General features: G+C 38.2%; 1 protein-coding gene across 1 annotated transcript in view; it reads right to left on the bottom strand.

The window, feature by feature from the left end:
• SPTBN5 (spectrin beta, non-erythrocytic 5) overlaps positions 1-11,661 on the bottom strand; it is a 179,426-nt gene extending 167,765 nt beyond the window's left edge. Inside the window, exons 1-9 of the mRNA XM_075192975.1 lie at positions 11,033-11,661; positions 10,424-10,562; positions 9,308-9,540; positions 8,252-8,405; positions 6,345-6,545; positions 5,042-5,248; positions 2,861-3,037; positions 2,014-2,166; positions 379-509 (exon numbers count right to left, since the gene is read on the bottom strand). Coding sequence (XP_075049076.1) covers positions 379-509; positions 2,014-2,166; positions 2,861-3,037; positions 5,042-5,248; positions 6,345-6,545; positions 8,252-8,405; positions 9,308-9,540; positions 10,424-10,562; positions 11,033-11,661 — 2,024 coding nt within the window. The remainder of the gene's footprint in view (positions 1-378; positions 510-2,013; positions 2,167-2,860; positions 3,038-5,041; positions 5,249-6,344; positions 6,546-8,251; positions 8,406-9,307; positions 9,541-10,423; positions 10,563-11,032) is intronic.
• Positions 11,662-16,521: the final 4,860 nt, after the last annotated feature.

Below are 16,521 nucleotides of genomic sequence, written 5' to 3'. Positions count from 1 at the left end.
TACTAGTATGTTTTTGGATTGCGAAAGGAAACCAGAGCACCTGGAGGAAACCCACGGAAGCACTCCACACAGATAAGGCCATGGACAGGAATCAAACTCATTATCCCAGTGTTGAGAGGCAAAAGTGCTAACCACTAAGCCAACGTGCCAAAGGACTGAAATATATAACACAGAAATGATTCATCTCTTAGGAGAAGTGACTAACTAAACAGGAGAGAACATGGAATTGCATTTAACAGCTTTGCGCAATTTCTCTTCAATATGTTGTTATAATTCTTTGGAAGCTTGACTCTATAAAGTATCGTTGGACCAGAGTAGACCAGTTGTGGTTGAGGACCACTGCAACATCTCCGAGCAACCATAATAAAGATTGTGTACCTATCAAAGATAGCTTTCAGGTAGTCCTGAATCTCCTTCTTCTTGTCAGGGGCACTCTGGACTAATTTATCAGTCATGTTGTTAATCTCATTTAGACGTGCTTTCCCAGCTGCAAGATCAGTCAGGAAGTTCTGGAACAAAACATCTATATAAGATCATCCGTTTTCAAACATTTAAGGGTAAACTTTTGTATGATAATCAAAGTATGAAAATGAATCACACATGTGTAGATTATTTGGCACCCATATACACAAGAAAACACCAGCTTCTTTTGTTTTCAATATCTGTAACATGTTAAACGAATAGATACTTCTAGCCATTTGTGCCAATACCATTGTGTTTTACACAACGTTCTTTTAAAACCAGAGCAATGTATCCAGATTAATTCTGGAGCATCTTTGTGAGGTTTAATTTTGAATTAAAAACATGTTTCTAATTGTTGCTCATTTTACAAATTAAACACGAGTGTCCTTTTTTAGACACATACAATTTCAATATTGTTAACTCATTTTCTTACAAAAAAATAATCACAAATATTAGAAAAACCACAATATTGAAACAGGAAGGCATTTTGGCATTTTAGTTCATTAAAGATTACTTTGACCAACAGTTAACTGCATGACCAAACTTTTTTGAGGCTAAATACCCTTAACCACAGTAATTCTTCTTTCCAAACTTTTCTAATAATTTCTATTTGTGTCCTGATTCTTATGCAGAGTTGGTCACAAAATGAGCATAAGTTACTTTTAAAAAAAAGTCCATGCAAAAATAGTGTATATTCACCCATATGCAGAGCCTTATACATATCTAGAAGCATCCGGCACTGCTTATGCATCAGTATGTATTTTCTCTCTAGCACAGTAATGGCTAACCTGTGACACTCCAGTTGTTGCGAAACTACAAGTCCCAGCATGCTCTGACAGCTATCAGCTAGTTATCTACTGACAAAGCATGCTGGAGCTTGTAGTTTCACAACACCAGGAGTGTCACAGGTTAGCCATCACTGCTCTAGCCAGTGCAAAAGACACGCCTCCTACCATGCATATATGTGTTTCTGCAGTTCTGCATGACCGGCCTTTGCGTGAACATGGCCTTGCTGCACTCAGCCTGTGTTTGCATATCCCTTCCCTCCCCGGTGCCAGATATGCGCAAGTCTGCATAGGCACACAAGCATCCATTCTCTTTGTGGGCATGCGCAGAGCAAATTTGCGCTATTGGCGCTAGGGAAACTGGCGTAAGTTCATCTCTCCATCAAGCCCAATGCTCTGCTCTTGTTTTTCTCATTTACATTCTACTAGAAGTAAAATAGGTTAAATTATATAACCAACAGATTCTAACGACATCGGTACTGATAAATCTACAAAATGTTCTCGAAAACGAGGGCACTCCAGGTTACATAAGTGGTCTGACCCTGCTCTCCGCCAAGCATAGGATAGCACACTTATTAATTTGGAAATAGTAGCATGTCTTTTCAGACGACACAGACCGATTTTATTAAATCATAAAATGACAACACTAACATAAAAAGATAGAGGGATTAAAAATATCATAAAGTAACTATACGGAAAAACAGGTCTACATTACAGAAATAAAAAGCTGTAAAGTCTTTTTCCCCTAATTTGACGCATGTGATACCTCATACTTTTGCTGCATGACCTCCGCATTATCAGGGTTCGGCTGAAAAGTCTGAAAAATCTTCTTTTTGTCATCCATCCAAGACTGAAATTCCCCACAAGCACTATAAAACTGATAGAGGCGGATCATTTCTTCCAAAGCTTTCTTTCTTCTCTGCAAAACAAATATATTACATCATATAACCACTTGTGCACTCAAACATATTACATTTATATTGCACTAATCATCAATAGCAAAAATATGCCTGTATGCGAAATCAGCTCTAGATTCAAAAATAAACTTTTCGTATTTGCATCAGCCATGTGCTGAAAGTGTCAAAAGTATCATAGCAGAGCACTTATAATTTTCTCATTTTTTTCTGCCAACATTAATAACAATTTAAATGACTCATGTAGCTCAGATCAGCCCACTATCACTTACTGACAGCGGTCCTTCTTGTGAAAACCGGAATTAACAAATTGCCTGAGTATGATTATCAATAGGGACTTGTATGCAAATTTTACTGGCTAATATCATCAGCTGCAGTAAATACATCTTCCCGGACAAAAGCAGAACGAGTCATGCCAGAAAGAATCCAGTAAAGTAAAGGAGATTGTGATGTACTAAGAATATGGTTTGTGCTGAAAATTCACCTGGTCCTTGTAACATGTTATTGTGACTCAGTTTTCCAGCACTACGTACGGTAATCACATGAATAGATTTGAGTCGGGGCCTGGTGTATAATATCCTTACATTGAATTTAGCATCACCTATTTCTTTCTTCATTAGCGGGGAGCTTTCATAGAGTGACTTCATTTAAAGGTCCCAGACCAACTGAGTGTGTGGCAGAGAGCTATAGATTAATCACCTTAGCCAGTTGCTGAAGGTTCTCATAAGAGTTTTCTATATCCATTTGCTTAGTTCTAATGTTGTCCTGGGTCATCTGAGGGTCTTGTTTGGGCTCCTCAATCTCAGTTATGTAGCCCCTTTTTAGTGGCCTGCTCCTCTCTTTGGTGGCCATCACAATCCCTGCCTTTTCCTGCTGCTGTAAAGATTAGAAAAAAGAAAATTTATATTAATTTTATGGTGAATGAAATACATCAGAATAAATGAATTATACATTTTTTAAATAAGTGAAGTAGACCTAAAACCATTGTTGCTCCTGAGGACCAGAAAAGGGGAGTGGTCTCTGGGTGATAGGAGAAACGGAAGTGACATGAGGCTATATTACTTAGTCTCAGGTGGCTGCATATGGGGATACATGAAACTATAGGAGTATATTGGCTATGTAAGCATATTGGCTTTATAATGACAAGCAAGGTTATATGCTGGTGTATTGTTTATATAAGGTATATTGGTTGTCTGGTTGCAAGTATGGCTATGTGGAGGTATACTGGCTTTGTAGTTGCTTATTAGATATATGGAAATATATTGTCCATGTGCTGGCATATTGGCTTCGTGGGGAAATGTAAGGCAATATAAAGGCATTTGAAAGGACCGTTGTGTCTGATGTACAGGACATACCATGCACGAATATTAAAATATTTGCAAATAGTATTTTTTTATGATCGCTAAATATTCACTTCTGTGCTGTGCTAAGTAAGTCTATTTGCACCATATTACAGATACACTTTTGCCATGTACACTACATATCATTTTTGCCTTAAAGGCATGTTTATTATTCAGCTGTTTCACTTTAATCAAATACATTGATTTTGTGACATGGTTAAAAAAATAAACTTTTACTTACTTACCTATTCCCTGGCAGGTTTGCAGCATACATTGTTTATGTTTACTCATAAAGGAACAGTATTCTCATCTATTATTTTTTTTTCTATGCTTTTAATAACAAGGTAGTGTCAGGCCATAGTATTCTTGATTTGGATCCATTGTATGTCTAAACTCATTGCTTACTTACTAGAGACTCGGAGAGCAGTCTGATCTCACTTGGTCATACCACCTGACCTATTCCACCAAAGGGTCTGTCACAAACTCTCTGAGCAATAGACAAAATTAGCAATGGAATTTATAATAATAAATCTACCTACTATTTATAATATATACGTAATGGTGCTTAAGAATGAGGGAGAAAAGTTACAGAGATGACATCAGCCTCTACACCATATATAAGCACCTATTCCAAAAACTAAGAATTTGCATCCAAAACGTACATGCAAAATGTGTGCGGCCAAAATGATATAATTTAATTTTAAAAATAATTATAAAATTAGATATATATATTTTTTTTACACTGAACAGTTTAGTGCTGATGATCATCATTAGAAAACGGGGGTTAAATGTATTATAGTGCGGGTTGTACAAGTCGCCGGAAAACGTAGAGTTGACAGGTTTAATTTAAAGCGGCGCTGCCTTGTAAAGGAAAGTTTCCCTTTACAAGGCAGCACCGCTTTAAATTTAAGCTGTCATCTCGCCGATTCCCGGCGACTTGTACAACCCGCACTATGATACATTTACCCCCAGATCTTTGCACCAGTGGTCAAGCTCCCTCAAGATATATGCCTGTCAGCAGGCGTATCTGTGGATGCATCCACTTCTAATTGTGTTGCAGTTTTGTCAAGATACCCTTATTGCAGTAGATCCCAAGCTTTCTCAGTTCGAAGTTTGCAAAGTTTGGGAACCACTGCCTTACTGTATTCAGCCTATGCTTGCCTGCCCCTACCCAATTCACAAGTGTAAGATGTGGCCTAATCTACATATGGATGTATGCTAGTACAGAAAAGCTTATTTCACCCAAAACATAGGACTTATGTCCACTCTAAATGAGCTCCTAAAGGTTTAGGATTTTATCTGCACAAAGTCATTAAGAACTAAACTAATTTATGTTTAAACAAATTCCCATTTTTAATAGTGTCACTTTAAAACGGGAGGTCTGGATAATTTAACCTACATTCAAAGTGATAAGAACTTACTTACTGAAACACTTGTGAAATAAATCAGTATAAACTATATGGAACTTGATGGATTTCTTGCTATTATTCTTATACTGTAGGTGCGACTGGTCAGATACAAATGACAAATGGTGACATACGATCATAGGTGCTTTGTTGGCTACTGTCTGAGCCTGCTCTCCCAGCCGCCTCACTTCCATGGCATAGGCTGCAATCTCTTTCTCAAGCCGTAGGTGTCGCTGCAGTATGGCTTCAGCACTGGACTCATCTTTCCCATAGTCCTCACTAGTAAGTAGAGGCAGGTGTTCTCTCAGCCACGAATCTGCGTCATTAGCATCAGCGAAATACTGCAGGATGGTAGAGAAATATTCACATGTGAATAAAAGTATTTGCATCCCATGACATGTTTGCCTCTATTATAAAGGACTTGATATACTGAACCAATTAAAATATGGGTTTAGTAAATTTCACAAATACATATAAAAGATCTTAGATCATAGTGATGTATTTACTCGGAATGTCTGGAAAACTCCCGGATTTTTGGAAGACTCCCTCGATTCCGAGGGGAGTGGACAATTCTCCTTCAAAGCTATTCACTGGCCTGCAAAGTGGGCGGGAACATGTTGTAATGACACAAAGTCACCAAATCCCACCCTTACAGGGTGAGCAGGGGCTTGAAAACACCTTGACCCCCTGACACCGCAGAGTCTTCAAGCCCCGCCCACGTATTCTTTTAATACACTGTGAAGGTATGAAGATAGGCAAGTATGTTTAAGATGTAATATGCTCTGTATTGTGCAGAGACCACTAGAATGCTCTCTGTATTGTGCAGAGGCCACTAGAATGTTCTCTGTATTGTGCAGAGGCCACTAGAATGCTATCTGTATTGTGCAGAGGCCACTAGAATGCTCTCTGTATTGTGCAGAGGTCACTAGAATGCTCTCTGTATTGTGCGGTCATTAGAATGCTCTCTGTATTGTACACACTACAATAGAATCGGCATTGAATATAGGTCAGGTGGGATGTCACTGCATTTGATTATAGCTCTATATATCATTATCATACTTTCTTTCCTTGGCTGAAAATTAGATATTCAGCAGTATATTAAAGAAATTATATATATATATATATATATATATATATATATATATATATATATATATATATATATATATATATACACATACACATACACACACACGCAGTATACATGTATATATATTTTTTTTTATATAAAGAGTTATACATATGCACACATACACAAATATTATCCATTTTTAATCTGTTTTTTTCCGTTTCCTGATGGCCAGTGGTCTAGATACAAAGGAGATTGGGGTGACAGACTCAACAGCCTTCTCAAACTGAGCCCAGTCACTGTGCTGAGACTCAATAATACAAGTTTGTTATTAGTATTTTTAATTGTCTGATAAATAGTAACTTTACCTGTTTGACCAGTGCCGCCACCTCCAGGCGGAGTTTGCTTTTTTTTACTTCCTCTTGAAGCTCCAGCCACTTCTTCTGGATATTGTTGATCATTTGCTGGATTGTTGTCTGGTCTGTGTGACTCTGCTGGCACAGTTCCTTCCCGTTCCTAACCACCTTGGCTAGAATGGATTGGTGGGAGTATATTTCTGCTTCCAAAGCCTGATACAGTAACACAAAAGAGAAGCTGATGAACTGCTACACTCGCTGACCGTATAATGCTACACTCGCTGACCATACCATGCTACACTCGCTGACCATACCATGCTACACTCGCTGACCATACCATGCTACACTCGCTGACCATACCATGCTACACTCGCTGACCATACCATGCTACACTCGCTGACCGTATCATGCTACACTCGCTGACCATACCATGCTACACTCCCTGACCATATCATGCTACACTCGCTGACCATATCATGCTACACTCGCTGACCATACCATGCTACACTCACTGACCATACCATGCTACACTCGCTGACCGTATAATGCTACACTCGCTGACCATACCATGCTACACTCGCTGACCATACCATGCTACACTCGCTGACCATACCATGCTACACTCGCTGACCATACCATGCTACACTCGCTGACCATACCATGCTACACTCGCTGGCCGTATCATGCTACACTCGCTGACCATACAATGCTACACTCGCTGACCGTATAATGCTACACTCGCTGACCATACCATGCTACACTCCCTGACCATACCATGCTACACTCGTTGACCATACAATGCTACACTCGTTGACCATACAATGCTACACTCAACACAACACAATTTACATATAACTTAACTTGTATATAATCTTTTTAGTCTAGATTCAGATTTGCCTAAGTGGGCTGTATATTATGTAGGCAAGGCTGAGGATACAATATGAGAGGACATGGCCAAACATAGATCCAGTGCTTGTTTGACTTTAGAACTTTGCTGATGAATTCATTCTGGGACATTTCCTGAATAGGGGACATTGGTTATCAGTGCTTGAGGGACATGTTATATACTGCAAATATGTGCTCTTGATGTTGACTCACTGTATATATTAAACATAAGTGATGAGGTTTGCTGTGCATTTCTAATGAAGAGTTAAATGTAACAATATTCCATAGGGGAGACTAAAGATTTATGAGTGTTTTAAGTAGTGATCAAAACACATATAAAATATGTGGAGTGGGACCCATCCTGTGAACACTGTCTAGGACATAGGAGCAGTGTCTTATCTTCATTGAGATCAAACTATTATTAATCAAGTGTACACCTCTTCCAAAGATCTGTGATTAGGTTAAAAAACTATTGCATTTAGAACCCACTTGGATTTGTCATCTAGGTACATTGACCTCTAAAGTGGATATACATGTAAAATATATATATATATATATATATATATATATATATATATATATATATATATATATATATATTATATTATTAAATGACACAAGTAATGCCAATATATGTACAAACTCCTTTAAATAAGATCTGTCATCACTTTAGCATTCATTAGGATAACATATTTTAGGAGGGATGTGACACACCCTACTGTACATTATAATGGATGTTAAAAGTCACTTCAGAGATGCGTGACGGTGTCCATTCATATGCTGACGAAACTTCTCAGTGACCTATAGATTTATAATTTACAGTTAGGGAGAAAAGCTATTGCGAGAACAACTGATGCTATGATATTTTGGGACATTTTACTACAACAACAAATTAAACGAACACTTTAAAATGTTAAAAAAAATGTTACCTGCAATAAAAAGGAAGTGTGGTAGGTCTTGATAATAAATGTACAATAATAAATAAAATAAGACATTATCAAAGCAATCAAAGAAATGCTCCTATGGATTTGCACCTCTTGTTTTGCTATAGATGACGTGATATGGCTGAGATCTCTGCCAGGGTCAGCCAACCTCAGCACCTGCCACTTCTCATGGATCCAGGACTCTTCCTCTCCACAGTCTCGGAAAAACTGGTACAGCTTCAATATGTCCTCTAGCCGCAGCCGCCTGGAATACATGACCTGTTTATATACGGTTTCATGTGCACAGACAAGAACATGATGAAAAAACTGTAGTTGAGAAAAGCTGAAAAAAATGAATAATTATCGTATTGTTTCCAAAGTACATCGTCCATTGCATAGAGAAATAATACTTTCTAGTGCAGTTCTCAGAGTGCTGCAGTCTGCAAGTGCAGCTGTCACATTGTGTAATGATTAGTTTAATAAACAAAACAAAAAAATAGAAGTATTTTGCTGCCCTCAGCCCGAGTCTAGATGGTCTTTTCGCAAATTTGGCTCCTTTATGATAGAAAACACAGAGCAATGATCAACAGTAGCGTACACTCCAGCAAACCTTGCTTCATATAGATTACTCACAGAAATGTTCATAATCCTTTAATATCCTCCTGGAAACACTTATAAGTTACAATTTTCATTAGAACAGAAAAAAAGCAACTTCCACAAGATACTAATTCATGCAGGAAGCCTCCTGCTCCCAGAGTTCCGGAACAAACATTATCAACATCTCCTAAAGTTCATTAGAATATAACATGCAATGAACCTGGCATTGTAAAATGGAAATAATCTGATCAGCCACGCCGATCGCCAAATTGGACAGAGATCCTGGGCCTGATTCATTAAGGAAAGTTACGCAAAACATTGAGTAAGTAGTATCCTGGACAAAACCATGTTACAATGCAAGGGCTGCAAATTAGTTTTCATTTTGCACATAAGTTAAATACTGGCTGTTTTTTCATGTAGAACAGACAGGAGTGAGGAGTGAGGTCAACTAGGAGTGCGGAATGTTCATGGTTAAAATCTTTGTGTAACTGAGTGCAGTAAGAACTCACACAACTTACGGAACTTTGCGACTAATTGAGTTGCCGCATAGTCTCAGAAAAGACCACTTACCGAGATTTGCTGAGAGTGACCAGATTCTGATACAGTTGATGTAAATAGTTTACTTTCGTGTGGAGAACATCAGCATTGCCCATTTTACTATTGGGGATTTCTTCAGCCCTGGCCAAAATGTGTCTCACTCGCTCACCAAAAGACAGAATTTGGGATTCGATTAAGTTATGTTCTTGAAGAAAGTACTCCACCTCAGGGAGTTGTTTCCCAATCTCCTTTGAGCCGACTAGTTCCTGAATGTAGAAGCAAAACAGGTTCATTATGCTGAACAAGATCATTAATATTTGAAAACAGTTGGATTAAAAAAAAAAAGTATTTTGTTGTACTCTGCATAAAATCTTTTTTTTATGTCTAGTTCATTGGGGGATACAGCAGTACGGGGTATAGAGGACACTAGGAGGACAACACCAAGTAAAGTTGACTCCTCTCCCACAGATCATGCTAACTGGCATGAGAATAGCTAAACCAGTTTGTTCCAAATCCTTAAGAGACTCAATATAACCCAAAAACACAAACATTTGAAAACAAGCGGATCTCAAAGAAAACAACCATTGGCCAAATCACCTACTGTTAAAATAAATGTGTGAAAATACAGGAGAAAATGATTTTACACTGAGTACAACCCCTTTTGACTGTAAAGTTAAAACTGATTTAGCCAGCGTCATGCCAGATTTATGGTGTATACCCAACAGTACTGCCCGCCCCCCCCCTTTCCCAGACTCAGCAATGCAGTAAATTTTACCCTGTTTTACCCAATGTACCACCTTAATTAGTTCTGGGATATCCCAGCTGAGTAGCAGGGAGACAGTACACAGAGTGTAACAGTATTTCTCTTTTATACAAGGGGGACACCAGAACACTGGGTATACAGTGCACTGATTAGCGCAGTTGGGCACTTTCAGATTTACCGCCAAAACTGAAACTCTGCCTCCTCTTTTATACCACTAAACCTCAGTTTTTCTAAGTGCCCGTGGGAGCAGGTTTGAAAATACATGCATATGTCAGCAAATAGGTCGAACTTGTTTCGGTTTTTGTTTAACGAAAGGAAAAATGATTTTACATCAGAAATGGACAAGCCCATGTATCCATAATACCCCAGTATACAAAGTTTATCACCTGCATAGATTTCAATTCATCGACCGCACTATCGATATCTCTGAGAAGGATCAGTATTTGATGCTTGTCTGCCAAGGAATTTTTGTGAGTTTTCAGTAATTTGATAAGCTCATGCCAGTCTCGGGATAACTGCTGTTGTCTGTACCAGAGAGATTGAATACATGCAGATAATTAGCTATTGTAGTGTATATTAAATATTTAAAGTCCTCTTAAAAGTATAAAATAGATAAAGTTATTTATGTATTGCAGCAAAATTGTTCACAAAAGGTGCAATCAGCTACAAATTATTATTATTTTCAAGTGTAAATGTAGGTTTTGGACATGGCTAAGAGGGCATCTGGCCTGGGCACTTCAGAGGGCTCTACTGGACCAAGATTTGTTCTGGCACTAGTGCCAATTACATATTTGTAGTCTTGTACCCAATAATTTAAAGTTTTAGTGTGTATACCGTTTACCTTTTAACTGACATTTTTAGGGGCTGTGTTTTGCCTTCTGACCAGCGTCTGTCGAGCCACCTTTAATATCTTGGGTCAGTTGGAGATACATAACTAAATTAAGTGTTTGATTATTGCTATGTTAATATAAAATGTAGAATAACTTAAAACTTACTTAACTACTATGTCTCCCTTTTTGTGATAATTCTCTCTCTCCAACATTGCAGCCATCTCTGCGAGCGACTTGAATCGCTGTTCACGAGGCAACACATCAGCCTCAATAGCCTCCAACTTCTTGATAGCTGCTTCCACTTGAGTGATGTTGTTGGGCTTGAAATCTTGACGCTCAATGACTAGCCTCATTTCCTGAAGGTAGGTCCCTCTAAGAAAGGCCTTCTTATGGAACATCTGAGCCAACTGTTCCAAGCGTTCTAACCGAAGCATCTCCATCTGGAGGGCCTTCTCCCTCTCATACTCCGCTTTCTCCAGGATGGTCCAATACTTCTCTACATCGCTCAGTGACCTCCCATCCGGGGGAAAATACGGACGTAAATTGTTGCCCTGCAGCTTGGTTCGGATGTTGAAAAAATGAGCCTCAATCAAGCCTCTCTCCTGGTATTTTGGGGGCTTCTCTACTGTTCGATAGTTTTTAAAGTTTGCTAAAAGCTGCAGCATCCCGTTCATGGAGTTGGGGAAATGGCGATCATTCATCTCCACTACCTTCTGTTGGATCCACTTTAGTAGATCAGAGATCATAGTCTCGTATTGGTTCTTCAGACTCTCAATTTCAAGAACCAACGACATAATCTGGGTAAATATTAAAATAACAGTGCTTAGTAGGATCTGAAACTTGTACAAAAATTACTTGCCTTTTTAAATATTGTTGTCCTTCTGAATAATGTTTAAATATTGTCATCCAAAGATTACCAGAGTCAATAGCTACATACATATTCTGATTGTGTAAGTTATGAAATATTTTCATTAGCAGTCTTTCTTTTAGTTAAGGTTCTAAAGCTTTAGGAATACCCAAAAGTGTACTGTAGGTGAGCATTTCAAAAACATAACAATTCCTAATGTTGAGGCCTAGGAAGGGGTGCAGAGTTTCAGACACATTTAAAACAGATATAGTTTATAATGTAATTAGTGTCCCAGCCACCCATAACAGATTATAAATCATGAGTTTTTATAAGTAAAATTATGAAGGCATATGCAATTAAAGCCATCCAGATAGTGATCATAATCTCCGGTGATCTATCAATGCAGGGCTTATTTATACCAGAATTATACCAATACACCAATTATGCTTTACTTAAATCTGTTTACTAGGTACATAAAATCATGGAGTGGACTTGCACTTTGTGTGAAATGTGTTTTACAATTGGGTTTCACTAAAAAGTTCTAGAGTAAACATAGGATATACAGCACTTAAAATAGTAATAGTAAAAAAAAAAAAAAAAAGACAGATCCCAAACCCAAAGTATTGTAATAGTTAACTCGAGGTGACAGATTTTTTTGAGATATCCTTTTAGTCCAAAAATAGGCTAACTTTTTTTAATAATGATCAAGTTAATTCTGGTCTTAACCACAGGAAAAGAGAGGGGGCAATTTGCACTTTGTGAGAATATTGATGTGTACCGTCATGCAAATGCTTTGCATTATACATAATCATGGGCATATTAATGTACCTCCAATGTAGAGTTGCCCTACGATGATGATGATGGGGAGCAGAGTGGATTGGCCAAAAATGTACAGTGGACTGACCAAATGCAATAGGATGGAAGTAATTTAAGACATGCAAAATGGGCAAGTGGCAGGGCAAAATCAGCTTTGTTTCCGCCGTTTGTCTAGATTTCCACAAGTGCGCCTAGATTTCTGCTATAGATTTATGGTGCAAGATGGTGACATTTGCAGAGAAGCACAAGTCTGCACAGGCCGAAGGAGGATGATGTGTTTCTTGCTAAGTACAGAGTAGGAGCACATGTGCTTACTGTGCAGAGCAGCACAAGAATAAACGTGATTATTGAAACGAGAGTGGGGAGGTGGCATTTTTAGGGGTGCACCATGTGTGCGCGGTGGACGGGCCATCTAAGCACACTGGTGCAAAGCCAAGTAACTATGTGTTGTGCTGCATAAAAAAGGCCTGCTGTGTTCATGATCTGTCTAGCTTTAAATGTACAAGTTACTTATGAATACGGACATGATTAAAATCAGAACTGACAGATTATGATTTATATATTATTTAGTGCTGTTTATTTGTACAGTGCCACCAAATGACGCAGTATTTTCCAGAGGAAAAAAACTATATGACTCAGTGATGTCAGTAGTTCCTAGTGCATGGATTGGCTAAATATTGGTTCAGACTGCAAAAGCCAGTGCTTGTAGGGAAACATTAAGCTTTAATACAATATGTGTCATATCAGCAGTAGTACTTAGATTAACTATATAACATCCATACGCCATTAATAAACAACAACTTAAAAGAACAACACCACTAAATCACCTACATACATATTTCATATTTAGTGGAAACAAACCAGATTGAAACTAATCTGACACTATACAGGATTGTTATAACAGTTTTGCTGATTTTGGAGCAATTTGTTTTCATGGTATAAGTGTGGTAAGATATTCAGCTCCATGCAAAACATTCCCTGTCTGTTGTCACTCTGTGGTTTCTTCCGGTCTCTCTCTGATAGGCATTAGTCACCCACCTCTAGGGCAAGAGTGGGCAGTGCTTGTCCCTGCATCATTATCCCTGCATTGATATTCTGCCATCTCAGCCAGGTGCTGCTGAAGGATCCTAACAGGTGCATGGACAGTTCCAAAAAAAAAAAAAGAGAGGGGAGTAAGGATGCTTCACTACCAGCAAACGTGCCTCCTCCTACTGACCAGGTCACTGGGTCAGCCCATAATAGGATGAAGAGCAAGCAGCAGGGTGGATTCAGCCCCACCTTTTAAAGGCACATGTAAATGCTGTTTGTTTCGCATTGGTTAAATTACATTTTTGTAAATATATTGTATTAGGCACTTCAGCCATTATATAGTTAAGTTTTTTCCAGTTCCTGCAGGAAAGACTAATAGCCATAGTATATACTTTAATTGATCATCTCTCCCAGCTACAATCCTATTATAAGAGATTGGAGAAGATCAGATTAGACATCTCTGTACAAGGAAACAGGAGAGATAAACTGAAACAGAGATACATGACAATTCAAGGTCACTAGGTGGTTGTTTTTTGTTTCTTTCCATCACGTACTAAGAGTATAAAATACTTGTACAAATTACAAATAATAAAATATGTAATAACATTTAACTTAATAAATCTATGTGGAATTACACAGTCACATTCTTTTATCACCCATGGATAATATGTTCCACTTAGAATGTTTTCATTTTTGTCATAATGTTTCCAAGGTCAACATCAACCTCTAAAGACCTATAAGTATTAATTTTCTTGACGAATTCCATCTGAGTTGTATTGGTCTTCTGTTAAACTTGGCATTGACTCTTTTCTTGAATTAAAGGGGTCTCAATGAATCAATTGACGCATAAGGCTTGATTTATACCAGTTGATTGAGTCCAGGTTAACGAAAAATAAAAAATGTCAATGCTAAGTTCAAGAGCAGGGCAAATATTATTTAAATAGAATGGTTCAAGTTGACGTCTCTGTTATAAGTTTAAATCTAAAATATGGAAAGTGTCATCATAGATTAATCATTTATTTCTCCTTCAGCCATCGGGAGACACAGACTAACTAATAGGGTTAGGTCACACCCTCAGATGTCTGCTCCCTAATTTTCCTTGTCAAATGAGATGGTCTTACCAGAGTTGTCTGTAATTTGACAACATAAATCCTCTTACTTTACAGATAGTTACTCTTAACGGAGCTGTAGTTTTCAGTATAGGCCAGTGGATTCCAAACTTTTTCAGTTCAAGACACCCTTAGGGTCTCCAAAATTTTTTCAAGACACCTCTAAGCCAAAATAATTACCAAGTAGTCCCCCGCCTTGCTTACCACTGTACCTGGCCGAGGCACCCCTGCGAGATCTCTAAGGAACCCCAGGGAGCCTAGGCGCACAGTGTGGGAACCACTGGTATAGGCATTGATTATTCTACACTGCTCCAGTCTTCTTGTATTCCAGGAACCATTCCCCGGCCCTTCTCATAGCTGTTCCCTGTTTGTAGATGTGGGGATCTTCCACCTTGCGGTCTTCATAAGGCACACTAATTTCTGCTATTTCACCCTCGGCACTGCTCTTTTCCTCCTCTCTTGTTCTTTTCAGTGGACTGGGAGGTCCCTCCAGTGGCCTCCACCTTGTTGCTCAGCAGATGGTTGTTATTCCATTTCTCAGCATGGACCATCTATCCTGAAGTCTACCATGAACTTTAACGGGAATCTGTTTGTTCCTACTGGTTCATCTTTAGATCCAAGTAGTTTATTTGTTCTTGGAATTCAATCAATCACTCTTGGGTGCAAGCCTTTTGTCCAAGACAAGCTAATGTGCCAGCAACTTAGTCCACTCTCATCCCTCTCATTGCTACTTTCATTAAAGCAGTTTAGTCCTTCTAAACCTGGAAGTATGGTATTTCTCTTGACCATTTATATGCAGCCCTTTGGTCTTGTTCACCTTTACCACGTTTCATATGAACACAGACATTATTCTCCCTGGGATGACTCGATTGTTGGTTTGTTTTTTTGCATCTTTATAGGGTTTGGTTCCTTTATTTTGTTTCTACATCACTGTATGTCAACTGACTGTTTTCTGCTAGACGGTGGACAGGAAAAGCCTAAATGTTCTTTTCTTAAAGTGCCCTGTCTTGTGAAGGTGGACTTAACCCCATCAGTTCGTGTGTGACCCACATCGGCTTAGGAGAAAAGGATTTATTGTAAAAATACAATTTTTTGTTGATGTTCTTTTATACATAATATTAACCTTTAACTTTTTTTTTTTTTTACTTAAAAGGTTATTATTAAGTTTTAGTAAAAAAAATATGTAAAAAACATGGCAGTTACAACAGAGTACAGTGCATAATGTAGATCCAATAAATCAGTCAGAACTGCCCATAAACAATCAAAAAAGAAACAACAAACAATAACACAAGAAACATTCAAATACACATAAGACAAAGACTTCAAAGGGGAGGGGGAGGGAGACAGACAGGGGGGAACCTTTAACTTTTAACCATGGACTTAATGAGGGCTGCATCCTTTCCATTTATTTTATACAGATTTCATACAGTTGAGTTAGGACCATGGAGAGCTACAGCAATAAGGGCTATATGGAGCAATGCCAAATAACAACCGGTCATTGTTCTTGTTTGTTTGTTACTGTGTTGGAATAAGGTACGATTCCTAGCGACTGGACCTAAGTGTATGTGCTATGCAATGAGTGGGTGTACCAGTTAAAGGTAGACACATGTATCATGCAAACAACAGGGGGAAAAGAGAAAATTGATTGCAAATCGCTACATTTTTAATACAGTGTGGTTTGAGAGCTTTTTTTTTTGCTAATAGAAAAAGTTAATTTTACGTATGTTGCTTGCTCACTTCATAGAGATGTCTTAAATGATGGAGAAATTAGGTTGTTTTATTTTATTGTTTTCAACATTCTGTGAATATGTTAATTTTCTCTAGTATTGTGCACCACTGACTGCAAGCTACAT

This window comes from Mixophyes fleayi, chromosome 12 (assembly GCF_038048845.1).
Source record: "Mixophyes fleayi isolate aMixFle1 chromosome 12, aMixFle1.hap1, whole genome shotgun sequence".
Lineage (NCBI taxonomy): Eukaryota > Metazoa > Chordata > Amphibia > Anura > Limnodynastidae > Mixophyes > Mixophyes fleayi.
This window is presented reverse-complemented; position numbering and strand designations above follow the sequence as displayed.